This window comes from Ixodes scapularis, unplaced genomic scaffold (assembly GCF_016920785.2).
Source record: "Ixodes scapularis isolate PalLabHiFi unplaced genomic scaffold, ASM1692078v2 PGA_scaffold10__122_contigs__length_95168666, whole genome shotgun sequence".
NCBI classification, from domain to species: domain Eukaryota; kingdom Metazoa; phylum Arthropoda; class Arachnida; order Ixodida; family Ixodidae; genus Ixodes; species Ixodes scapularis.
The window spans coordinates 76,616,561-76,627,370 of record NW_024609836.1 but is presented as its reverse complement, the minus strand read 5'-3'; the positions used below and the strand labels follow the sequence as shown (position 1 = coordinate 76,627,370).

At 44.7% G+C, this 10,810-nt stretch overlaps 1 protein-coding gene across 6 annotated transcripts; it reads left to right on the top strand.

Moving 5' to 3' along the window:
* Positions 1-325: 325 nt before the first annotated feature.
* LOC8035073 (galectin-4) lies at positions 326-9,764 on the top strand. Of its 6 annotated transcripts, none has more exons than XM_029989870.3 (9): positions 350-524; positions 1,210-1,301; positions 1,858-2,071; positions 3,287-3,415; positions 4,330-4,629; positions 5,534-5,653; positions 6,376-6,444; positions 7,927-8,052; positions 8,864-9,764. In XM_029989870.3, exons 1-9 carry the CDS (start codon positions 501-503, stop codon positions 8,954-8,956), a joined length of 1,167 nt encoding a protein of 388 aa, XP_029845730.2. In that variant the 5' UTR covers positions 350-500; the 3' UTR covers positions 8,957-9,764. The 6 variants fall into 6 exon arrangements, with proteins under 6 accessions (XP_029845733.2, XP_040357471.1, XP_029845730.2 ...); XM_029989872.4 differs by having other exon boundaries at positions 358-524; positions 7,927-8,043; XM_029989873.3 differs by lacking the exon at positions 6,376-6,444 and having other exon boundaries at positions 326-524.
* Positions 9,765-10,810: the final 1,046 nt, after the last annotated feature.

The window sequence follows — 10,810 nt, the reverse complement described above, 5'->3', positions numbered from 1 at the left end:
CTCGTCGGTAAAGCCAAACAACTGTTATTTTTAAAATTATTATTAAGGTTTCTAAAGCAGTGTGAATGCTTTATTTTATAACGTAACGAGAATCCAGCGTTTGGCTGCTAGCACAAGTGGCGGTAGCAGACGACGCCAAAAGCGAAATTGACCTCTTCTTGTAACTCTCCTGCCTTGTATCTGTCTTCATTCTTACTTGAAATTCTTTCTTGCTATAAAATTTATAAATTATCATGCGAATTATGCAACAGATAAGTTATAGCTCAAACAAAATAATGTAAATTAAACAGCTCGTTTCACTACAGTAGTTTCGCTAAGCACCGACATGTTCTTGCTAAGCCAATCTGGCAACGTTTACAAACCGTGGGCGGAAGTGATTTCGCACCTCGCTTGGTTTCGTTATTTCGTTATGATTTCGTCGTAGTTATGCACGGTTGCGTACGGCCAAACGTACTCACACCTGTCGGAAGCTGAAGTACAGTATATTCCGGAAACTCATCATGAACCCTCCCTTGTACAATCCCGTAAGTGAATACGGGACGCCGCCCGGCGAATTCTCGTGCTGCCACTACCGACTCTCCTAATTTGGGTTTGGGCGATGTCGCAGCTTGTACTGGCTTGAGCGAATGCTTTAATGAGCGTAGCGTGACGTGTAGGCTTTTTGCGGCTCTTGCGAGCTATTGCATGAACGACGAGTAACGAATCATTCCATAAACCTTTCTGTCAAGCCTACCTGAATCTTAAAATGCCGCCGAAACGTGGCTAGGCACGGCGTGTGGTGGGGAACCAAATACGATCTTATCTTTTGGATCGGTAACAGCCCGATCAAAACCCCGATTCGCCGGCGATATTTTATGAAAGCCTGGGGTTATGCGGAGCGCAAGTTCGTCTGCTTCTTTTGCAGGGGTGACGTCACCACACACTTATGTGTGGTGACGTCAGAACGCCGACCTCTGATTGGCTCTGATCGAAGGATAGCGGGTAGACCTCGAGGCAGCTCATCGAGTTCTACCCGCTATCCTTCGATAAGAGCTCGTCGTCTTTCTGACGTCATCACAACCCCTGCAAAACAAGCAGACGAACTTGCTCTTTGCATAGAGAATCCGAGTCTTGGGTAAATTCACCGTATTTTTATCCTGGCCTGCACCCTTTTTTTTTTTTCTTTTGCTAAAAAAATGATTTGTCAATTTTTCTTGTTTTGCTTTTTAGAGTATTCCTTATGTGGGGCCCGTTCCTGGTGGCGTTCTCAGCGTGGGAGCTTTGCTTCGAGTTCAAGGAACTCCTCATGCTACGGCGAGATGGTACGTAAAAACTTTTGCTATCCGTCGAGAATACTCAAATCGGCACTGGCAAAACTTTGTATGCACTGCACGATGAAGCAGTTGCTCGCAGTGGCATACATCAAGAGCATTCATTGTCGACATACTCGTTATGAAAACACGCGCTTAAAATGAAATGTTGCCTTGTTGTGGCAACATATATCTCTCTTAATAACAATAATAATTACTTCTCCAGGAATTATCTTCATTCTTGTTCAGCTCTCTTGCAACTTTGCATTAATTACATTATCATAATATCTTTCTTGTAAATTGCTATCCTAGGATATGGATATGCAAAGCAATTGATACACACCAGCAACATTTTGACATACTGATGTTGTTGTGAAAAATAATGTTAATTTTTCCTGAAAATCTTGCACATTATTATAAAGAAGACACTACTTATAATTTAAAAAAAACCTGTAAACTCTTTGGGGTCATTGTTTCCAAGGATCTAGAAAATTGACCCCACGGAACGAGGCCTCTAGATGGATTCTTAGAACGCAGTTGAGCCTCGTTTCCGCACTGTGCCCCGCAGCTTCGCCATCAACCTCCAGTGCGGTCCCAACATGCACCCGCGGGACGACATAGCGTTGCACCTGAGTCCCGTGTTCTCGCCGCCGCCCCGGGTGGTGCGCAACTCGATCCAGCAGCAGCAGTGGGGCCCCGAGGAGTCCCACGGCGACCCCTTCCCATTGGTGGCGGGCCAACCCTTCGAGATACTCGTCCTGGTCGAACACGACCACTACAAGGTCGGTGCGCGAAGTTCGCACGATAAATCTGCGCTCCGCTTCACCTCGGGGTTGGTTTACGTGTTTGCGTCTGATTGTGGTCGATTGCGTCACGGTATAGTGACCGCTCGTGACGAGAGAATGCGCCGGCCCCATTTATCGGTAGTCCTTGAACACTAGATTGCATGAACTAATTAATGCCTCAATGTACGAAATACGGCCGGTTTCAAAAGCCTAATTAAATGGCAATGTGCATTAACACGACGACGCTCTCGTTCTGGGGGGTTGCCGCCGAAAACGCGGCGAAGTAAATTTAGAGCGTGCCTCCGGTACGGAGGTCGGCACAAGTTGAAGATGGTCCTTGTAAGCCATATATGCCTTGCCGTTGCGCTGATCCACGATTAGGCTTTGCGCACTTTGTCGTTTCAGGTACGAGCATCTATGCCCGTTTTCACCTCAAGAAAAAGAGGAAGTTTTGCGTATTGTGCATATGCCATGCAAAGTAGTTCTGACAAGATTTGTTTTTTTGAGGAAGATGCGACGCTTATGGCGTTTTGAAGCGTGTACGCCTCGTTAAGATAACATATGTCTAATCCAAAATGCACCTTCGTATATCCTAATTCTCCACATAACAGGGGGAAATTAGCCATGCTCTGCGAGGAGCCACACTTTTTTTTGTATTACGATTCTTGAGGTGAATACGAGGTTAGTCTCACAAATTGCGTAAAAGCGTATTTATTAATTTTTTTTTTATGATTTATTTTACATACCCTCAAGTGTTGAAGCACTGTAGAGGGGAGTGGGAAAGAAAACATAAAAATGACGAAAGACAACAAAAAGATGCGGCGAAGTATGTGAACACTAAATGTGCGAAATAATTTGAAACAAGAAATATGACGTCTTGCACAAACAGAGTAAAGTAAAGCGAGAGCATCGTGGAGACGTCTCGCGCACAAAGCGTCAACGAAGATTGCTGGAATAGCATGTACGATCGAATATAGATGCGATATCTGTGGGAAGATGGTTCCATTCGTTTGGCACATGCGAGATGATTGAAAAGAGGACGGCGTTCATCTGGCAGCGAGTTAGTTCAGCTCGGTTACAGGAATTTGTGCCCGTGTCAGTGCTGGTTACCTCTAAAACCATTTTCTGGATGCCTGGTCACAGCGTGGCCGTTAATGAACGTTACCACTCTAGTTTTACAGCAACCAATGTACTTTTTCACACTGTACTCAGATTGCCATCAACGGTGCCCACTATGCGGAGTTTCGGCATCGGCTTCCCGTCCACCGGGTCACGCACGTCGCCATCGACGGCGAGGTCTCTGTTGGCATGCTTCACTTCGAGGGCTCCGTCCAGTCTTCGGTGAGACTTTTGGCCGATTCTTAATGCCAGATTCTTTGAGACCTTCAAGACCGACAGATATCTAAGTAGAATACAAAGCACGCAACCAGTGGTGTACATCCTTCGTACACCCGACGTCTCACAAGCTGGGTACAGTGCAGGTGGGAAGATATTTTTTTTTTAACTGCAGTTGGTCACTTCGTAACTTGCAGATGCAAAAACCTTGCACTTCGCCCTTTGAGTACCGGGCCCTGCCGGTCACGAGTTTGCTCCTTGTAACTCCCGACTAAACTTGGGCTAGTTTTTTGCTTTTGTTTGATGAGCGTTATCTATGATTGAGAGATAAAATTTTGTTTTGCAGCATCATCTGTTGACGGCACATAGAAAGTTGTGTTTAGGCAAGTTCCATTTTGGTCTTTGTGTCCTTTGTTTAGATATGGCAAACACTTCTTTGACAGACACTGAGATTAAAAAAGTATGATTGGTTTTTGACATTTGTGAAAAGGAGGAAATTTCAGTTCCGAGTGAAAGCGATGTCAAGACAATGCTGCCTGAAAGGCTGCTCAAGAAGAGTGGCCTTAGTGTGCGAGAGCGAGGTGCAACTTTTTATAGTACCATCTTTTGAAGGGTACCGCACTAGAAAAATTTACCAACTTAGAGGCGTGCAGACATTGATAATTCTGTGCGCATAAATGAGTGTATCTTCAATAAGTAAATAAGCTTTATAAAGCAGGAACCAAACTTTGCATTCAAGATGCAGAAAGAGCCAACATGGGGGGCATGTCTGTTGACAAATATTTCGGCACTCGGACAAGAGGCTTCCATGCGCATTATAGAAAGCCGTAACGAATGTACTGGCCACAGGCCAGGCCACTCTTGGCCACTGCATTACGCAAACGTGTACAGTGTCTAAATTCGAGACCCCCTCATTGCAGGCACCACCACCTGGACCTTTGTATCCACCGCTGGGCGGTGACACGGCTATGCCGATGCCAATGCCCGTCCCGGTGTCGGGCCGGGTTTCGCCGTATGGGAACTTAGGGCATGGTGCCCAGTATCCACCAGCGCAGCCGTACCCCGCACAGCCGTATCCATCCCAGCCCGGTTACCCCGCAGGGGGCTACCCCGGGGGCGGGTACCCTGGAGGCGGGTACCCTGGGGGAGCATATCCGGCCGGTCAGTATCCACCACCAGGAGCGGCGTATCCGGGACAGGCTGTCGGGACACAATTTGTGGTGAGTGGCATAAAATTGGCATTTACTCCGTTTATTTCCTCTGCCAAAGTGCGAAGGGCTGTGATTATTCCCCGTTTACTCTCGCGAATTTGAAATCAATGCTTTCTACGCGGCATGAAATTGGTGTTTACTCCGTCTGCTTTCTAAGCTTATCTGCCTCATTGAAGTGTAAAGAGCAGTGCTTACTCAAAAGGAACAAACACACAGAGTAAATGCACAAAGTGTGCATTTGTCTTGATGCAGAAAATCTGTATTCACTCCAGCTCTTTACTTTGCAAAGGGCATAAAGAACAATGTTTACTCTGTGTTACTCCTTTTGAGAGATAGAAAACTGTTTTTACTTCATATTTACTCCACCTAGCCATGAAGGATTAAATTTATTCTATGGGTCTACTTTCTTACACATAAAAGTGATGCTTACTCCTTCAGGAGGAAAATTATGCTGCTCACTTTATTTACCTCACCATGGAGTGACAATCTTGTTTTTGTGGGTTTACTGGTTATTGACATATATAAAACCTATATTTACTTTACTGAACCATAAAATGTTGTTCTTTTGCCACTTAAGTCTAATAATTTTATAACTCGAGTAGATTTCTTTTTAATCCTGGCGAGGATTCTTTCTTTGCTTGTCTGATCGCATTTTATGAGAAAAGTAATTTATTTTAAAAACAACTTTTTCCAAATTATTTGTGCAGAAGAGTAGTGCAAGTTCATATCACGAGGTACCACACCAAGTTTAAATTATCATTGTTTTGAAGCTACCGTATACACATTTTTCATTACTAAAAAACATTGTATCTTTTTGTTGTCACTGTAGTGTCTCTGTGTGTCAGTGTTGTGATCGTCTTCTCTGAGCGTTCTCCCCTATTCACTTCGTCTCGGCTTCTGGCTGGCTTCGTAGCCGCATCCGGGGGACCCGCACAAGCAGCACTCCGGGCTCGGTATGGGAACCGGCTTGGGGGCCGGATTGGCGGCTGGAGCAGCAGCCTTAGCCGGTGGCTCTCTTCTTAAGCACGGGATGGTAATTGGACCCTATCCCTTCCTCGTTCCATGCATCTTCTTTGCCCCAGCCTTGCGCAAAGTGTCTCAACTACAAGTCGAAGCCGCAAGCTAAATGTCCCAGAAGCCTGTGGGTGTTCACTCAGATCTTATCCCGAAACGCACAGATCCGTAGCCATGACATGCAAAAAGTAAAGCAAGTCATGAAGTCAGTTCTATTTATTATGTTTTAAAGGGCTGTAACATTTAAGGCAAAGAGTTGTAACCTTTGCAGTTAAATCAGTTTACTTTTTATGGTTGAAGTGTTAACTTTTACTGTAAGAGTCAACTATCTCAATTCTTATATTGTAATTTTAGTAATGGCTTCCGTTCTCTCCTGTTGCATTTTAAGAACTTGTAGAACACACAGGCAATTTTATTGACCATTAAACCCAGGGGTTTTGATTGGGAATGTTTGGAGCAACACGTTTTTTGGCTTTGACCTAGAAACAGCACTTCAAGTAGCAGATTAATTTGCAATGTTAGGTTGCACGTGCCTTGTATGGTACTTTTTGAGCAATTAGAGAATTGGAGGGTATGTCGCTTACTAAGCAGCCCAATTATGAAACATGGCGTGAAGTGGAAAACCCAAAATTTGAAAGAATCGCCCCCTCCCAACAGACGTGCCAAAACAGTGCTAGTTGTATACCTATCTTTCCTTCTCTATTTCACCCTTGTGTCCATCTGTCTGTGTGTACATGCCAGGGGGGCCATAGGTCAGGTCTGGGCTCGGCGGTGACCGGAGCAGCTCTTTCCTCGGTACTCCACCCCAAGGTTGTTTGACCGTCGACTGCCTTGGCGGTCGTTTTCATAGACTAAAACCGTCACTCACATCTCAACACTCGAGATATTTTGTCATTCGGTGCTCCCCGCTTTTGCTGCATTAATTCCTAATTGCACGGAGGGGTTAGAATTAAATCACCTCATGTGTCGAGCAGTTCAAGTCAGTCCAGCGAAGAGCCGTCCATTAGGAAGCGGGGAACAAATGGTTTCCGACGCATAACGGTGTTTTGTTTAAGGAGTCAATGTTCAAGATGAATATGTATAGGGTGCATCTTGCAGATCTTATGCTGCAAGACTAACTGTAAAATTCGGTGCCTACACATAGAAAGCTCAAACTTTCACCGAACGTGCATCGAGGAGGTCAGTTTCACCTTGTGGAATATCAGGGTGCAGTTCTCTTCCTGTAAAAAAATGAGACCAACAAACTTTCTAAAGTTAATGGAGGGTGTGTTCGCAGACAACCGAGTTAGCGACGAACGTACCTCGTGGCGCCATCTCCCGACGGACTCGAAGAGCACGTGACATACTCTGTTGTCTGCATTCTTGCTATTGACACTGAATTCTTCAATACGGTTTGCACCTAGCCTGGAGTTGAATGTTGCATATTGGCATTCCTTGGCCGTCACTACACGCAAATCCTGCGCTACGAGTTTCTCACCACGCCTCACCAGAACCTAATCTCAAATCGTGGTTTGAACGGAAGATGGCATTGTTTGTTTCGTGCCAGTTGCATGATAAAAATCTGCAACAGCTTTTAAACAATTTCTGTTTCACAGTAATGTACTCACACTACTTACCTTTGATTGATAGTGAAACTTGTGGGCAATTTTCTTGGTGCATTTGGAGCGATCCAAAAGCGCTCATGTTCGCACCTTTAGTGCAGTCAATTCGAGCATGTGCCTGCACGTGCAAAAAATGCCAACAAGGAAGCGCTCCAAAACTGCTCCAAATGCACCGAGGGAATTTCCCATTAATTAATCTGTCTTTCAACAGCAGTGCCTCTCATGCTAACATTTTATTCTTCTATTATATTATTCTGCATTGTCTGAGTGAGTGTTGTATCTCTATAGCATACGGATTGTCATGTGCTGCAAGTTATTTATGTTGGAAGCTGCAGTTGTGACTCCTGGTTTATGTAAAGACAGTGTCATTCTTCCAAACTTAGCCTTCATCATACGTTAGCTGGGAGTCTTTGCAGCCAGGCAAGTAACTGAAAGCATCGGCATACAATATTTTAATAGTATATCAATGTGATTTGGGAAGACTCTTTTGATCATCAACCACATTGTCTTCTGGTTAGGATCCGAATAATAGTAAACAATATTTAAAGAAATGCCTAAGAAGAAAAATGTTGAAAACATGTGCAAGACTGTATTGCAACTGCTGGCAAACTCTAAAGAGTTGCAGGAATCGGTGAAGCTTGCGACACCTCACGATTTCGTTGCACCTCGCTTAAAATTGCAATGGATGCAGTCCCACGGCGGGTACCCCAAGCACAAGTCGAGCCTGCCGATCCCGATCAGCGGCAACCTTGGCAAGGGATTGGCCGTCGGCGCTGGAGCTCTTGCGGGCGCTGCCTTGCTCAAAAAGGTTAATCCCGTGAGTGTGCCTAATCCTTGTGATTGGATTGTGGTGTTTCTGTGACCGTCCTCGTTGGTTTGGCGTGTTTGTACCAATTGTTGGCTCGTGCGGAATCGTAATCCTAACATATGTGGTTGGCTTGGTAAAACTTTCAGCACAATAATTTTTCCAAGTCGAAGTTACAACTTACAAGCGGAAGCAATATTCTCCCGGCACTGTGCCGTCTAGCTAAGCCTATTTTAGGTTTTGCACGTTTGAGATTGGAGTGTGGAAATCATTTCCCGAAAAACTTGGGAGTAGACCGCTCTCTCTAAGCGTTCCACACAAGTGTGACACCGTCGTAACCGTAGTCCACAGGAGGCAGTGCATTAAACAGCTCGTGCTGCCTCGTGCAGAAACTCTACAGTTCCCACGACGCATGCCTGCAGCGGCATTACAAAAAGAAAGTGGTTGGTGAGATCAGTTCGCTCAGCCCAACCTTGCTCCACTGCTACGTTTCCTTCGATGCAAAACCGTTTCATCGCTTTAGAACCATTACGCTTAGCTGAATATTGCATGTGACAAAGAAATGAAATGTTTGCTCAACTTTACATTACAAGTTAAAAAAAAAAAAAAAAAAGAGGTGTGCTGACATTTTTTTGACAATTCAAGAAAACAATAAATATAAACTGCACAAGGTTGCTCTTGAACGGCAAAAAAAAAAAAAAAGTACCGGCACATGGAAAGAAACATTACTTCCAATCCTTTTTTTTTCCCCCCGTGTTGCACGTTTACCTAAATTCATTCCGCCATGTAATGGTTCTGATTCGGTGCCAATCTCCAATTCTAGCTCAAGCCCAAGAAAATGTTCAAGCACAAACACAAGCACGGCTGGAAAGGCTGGAGTAGCAGCAGCAGTTCCAGTTCTAGCGAAGAGGAGTAAACCCCTTTCCCCCCGAAATGCCGAGTAATCCACGTCGCAGCCTCTTTTTCCAGGTTCATCGCTCATTTGCAACTCCTCGACTCTGGGTCATGTGCATTTAAAGCACGGCAACGCTATGCACAGTCTACGCAGTATGTTATCATGAAATCCGAGGAAATGGAGTGAAAATCTGAGTACAAGCTGATCACTTAAAACGAAAGCTATCTTGCATCTTTTGCTTCAGGCATGCAGAAGAATATGCTGTTGCATGCACAATGCGTTTTATCCCGGTGTTGTATATATTTTCTGGTCTGGCTCTTTCATGTATACGTTTTGCTACTGTTTTACTCGTTACTATTTAACCGCCCAACTGGTTCTTCCTGAACATGTAGAAAGAAGACACGACCTTAGAGAAGAAAATTGCGCTCTTTCCCTAGCCAAATGCAAACTTGTGCATAGATTGGAAAGGAACATAGATACAGCCTTGGCAGGACAGTGCAAGGGGGAAAATGGCACGCACGGGAAAAGCCATGGTGGAAAGAAGGTCACTCTTCTCCACTTCAGTTTTCCATCTTCACAGTCTTTCTTAGGTTGTATCTGACTACTGATGTCTGCTCTGCATCTAGTCGCCAGTACGATGCTTCCAGGAGCTTGCAATGTCTGCTAATGCCACTACACAACTGCGAGCTTTAAATGGCTCTTTAAATGGATATTTATACGGGTCTTCCTCTCGACTCTCCTAAGTCACATTTCGTTTTCATTATAGGTTGTTTTGGGAGCATCATTGTGTACTGTATTACAATAAAGAGCATGTTTTGTATTCTGCAAACCTTACGGCTGTCGACTCGTATTGATACTTCAGTAATAAAGTTACCGTCCGTTACAAGAATGTTTTACGAACCAGTCCTTTCTTGCGACAAAATTACTGTGCCGACATAGTTCGATGTCGGCAGCTGCATTGTTCTTGTTTTTAGAGTTATACAAGGATGACTCTACGGATAAGATACATGTCCAAACTTCCAACACTTTTATTTTGAATTGTGGCTGTGTCGAGTTTGTGGTGAAAACGTCGTTGGGCCTTTAGCATTTTCACCGTGGGACTTCGATAGTCACGAACTTTGAACAAATGGGGCAGTGATGAATTTTTTCGTAGCATGAAAAAGAAAACCTTTAAAAGCGGTCTAGCCACGTTCTATATCCCTCTGCAGCACAGGTATCAATGAATTCAACTGGCGTTCACACGAATCTAACTTATTATTGACGACTGGTGGCTAGTTGGCCTCCTGGTAATGTATGGGCTTCAAGAAACGAACCTGACTTGCGGAAGTGTGATACGGAAGGATATAGAGCATGCAAGGATGTTGGAACAACCGGTCTCTGGTTGGAATGGTTGGTGGGTAGACTCAAAACTAGCTGCCTTTATCTCCTTTCTCAGTATCTTGTATCTCCTTTCTCAGTATCGCTTGCAGGGGAATCGGTGGTCGAGTGGGCTAGCGCACACCAGCTAGGATCACGTGGAGCAAAAGCTTGTGTTGCAGAACCCAGGATCCTGGGTTCAATCCCCAGCCCTGCCCGCTTTGATCTGGATAAGCATCGTACCGGCGTGTAATCGGGTACCACTACTGCGTGATGCACGTTAAAGACCCCAGGCTAGCAGTTGTATTGCACTGGCTAAATTGCTCATCTACAGGTGGGAGACTCGTCGCCTGTCGATGCAGACCAAGTTCTAGGCTGTGTCAACATACACACACCCCAATTTTTTTTTTTTTTTTAGCGCTTGCACACATGCACTAGATAAAATCTGAAATACATTTGTTGAGCTAAGCACTTTAACATTTACTGTTAATTGCCTACAAAGGCGATATCGTCGTGACC

Excerpts from the sequence above, each read along its gene's own strand:
- LOC8035073 (XM_029989870.3), top strand. The coding sequence starts at position 501 with ATGAACCCTCCCTTGTACAATCCC. Across the intron at positions 1,302-1,857 it reads CCTCATGCTACGGCGAGATG|CTTCGCCATCAACCTCCAGT; the intron begins GTACGTAAAAAC and ends TGTGCCCCGCAG. Across the intron at positions 8,053-8,863 it reads TGCTCAAAAAGGTTAATCCC|CTCAAGCCCAAGAAAATGTT; the intron begins GTGAGTGTGCCT and ends CTCCAATTCTAG.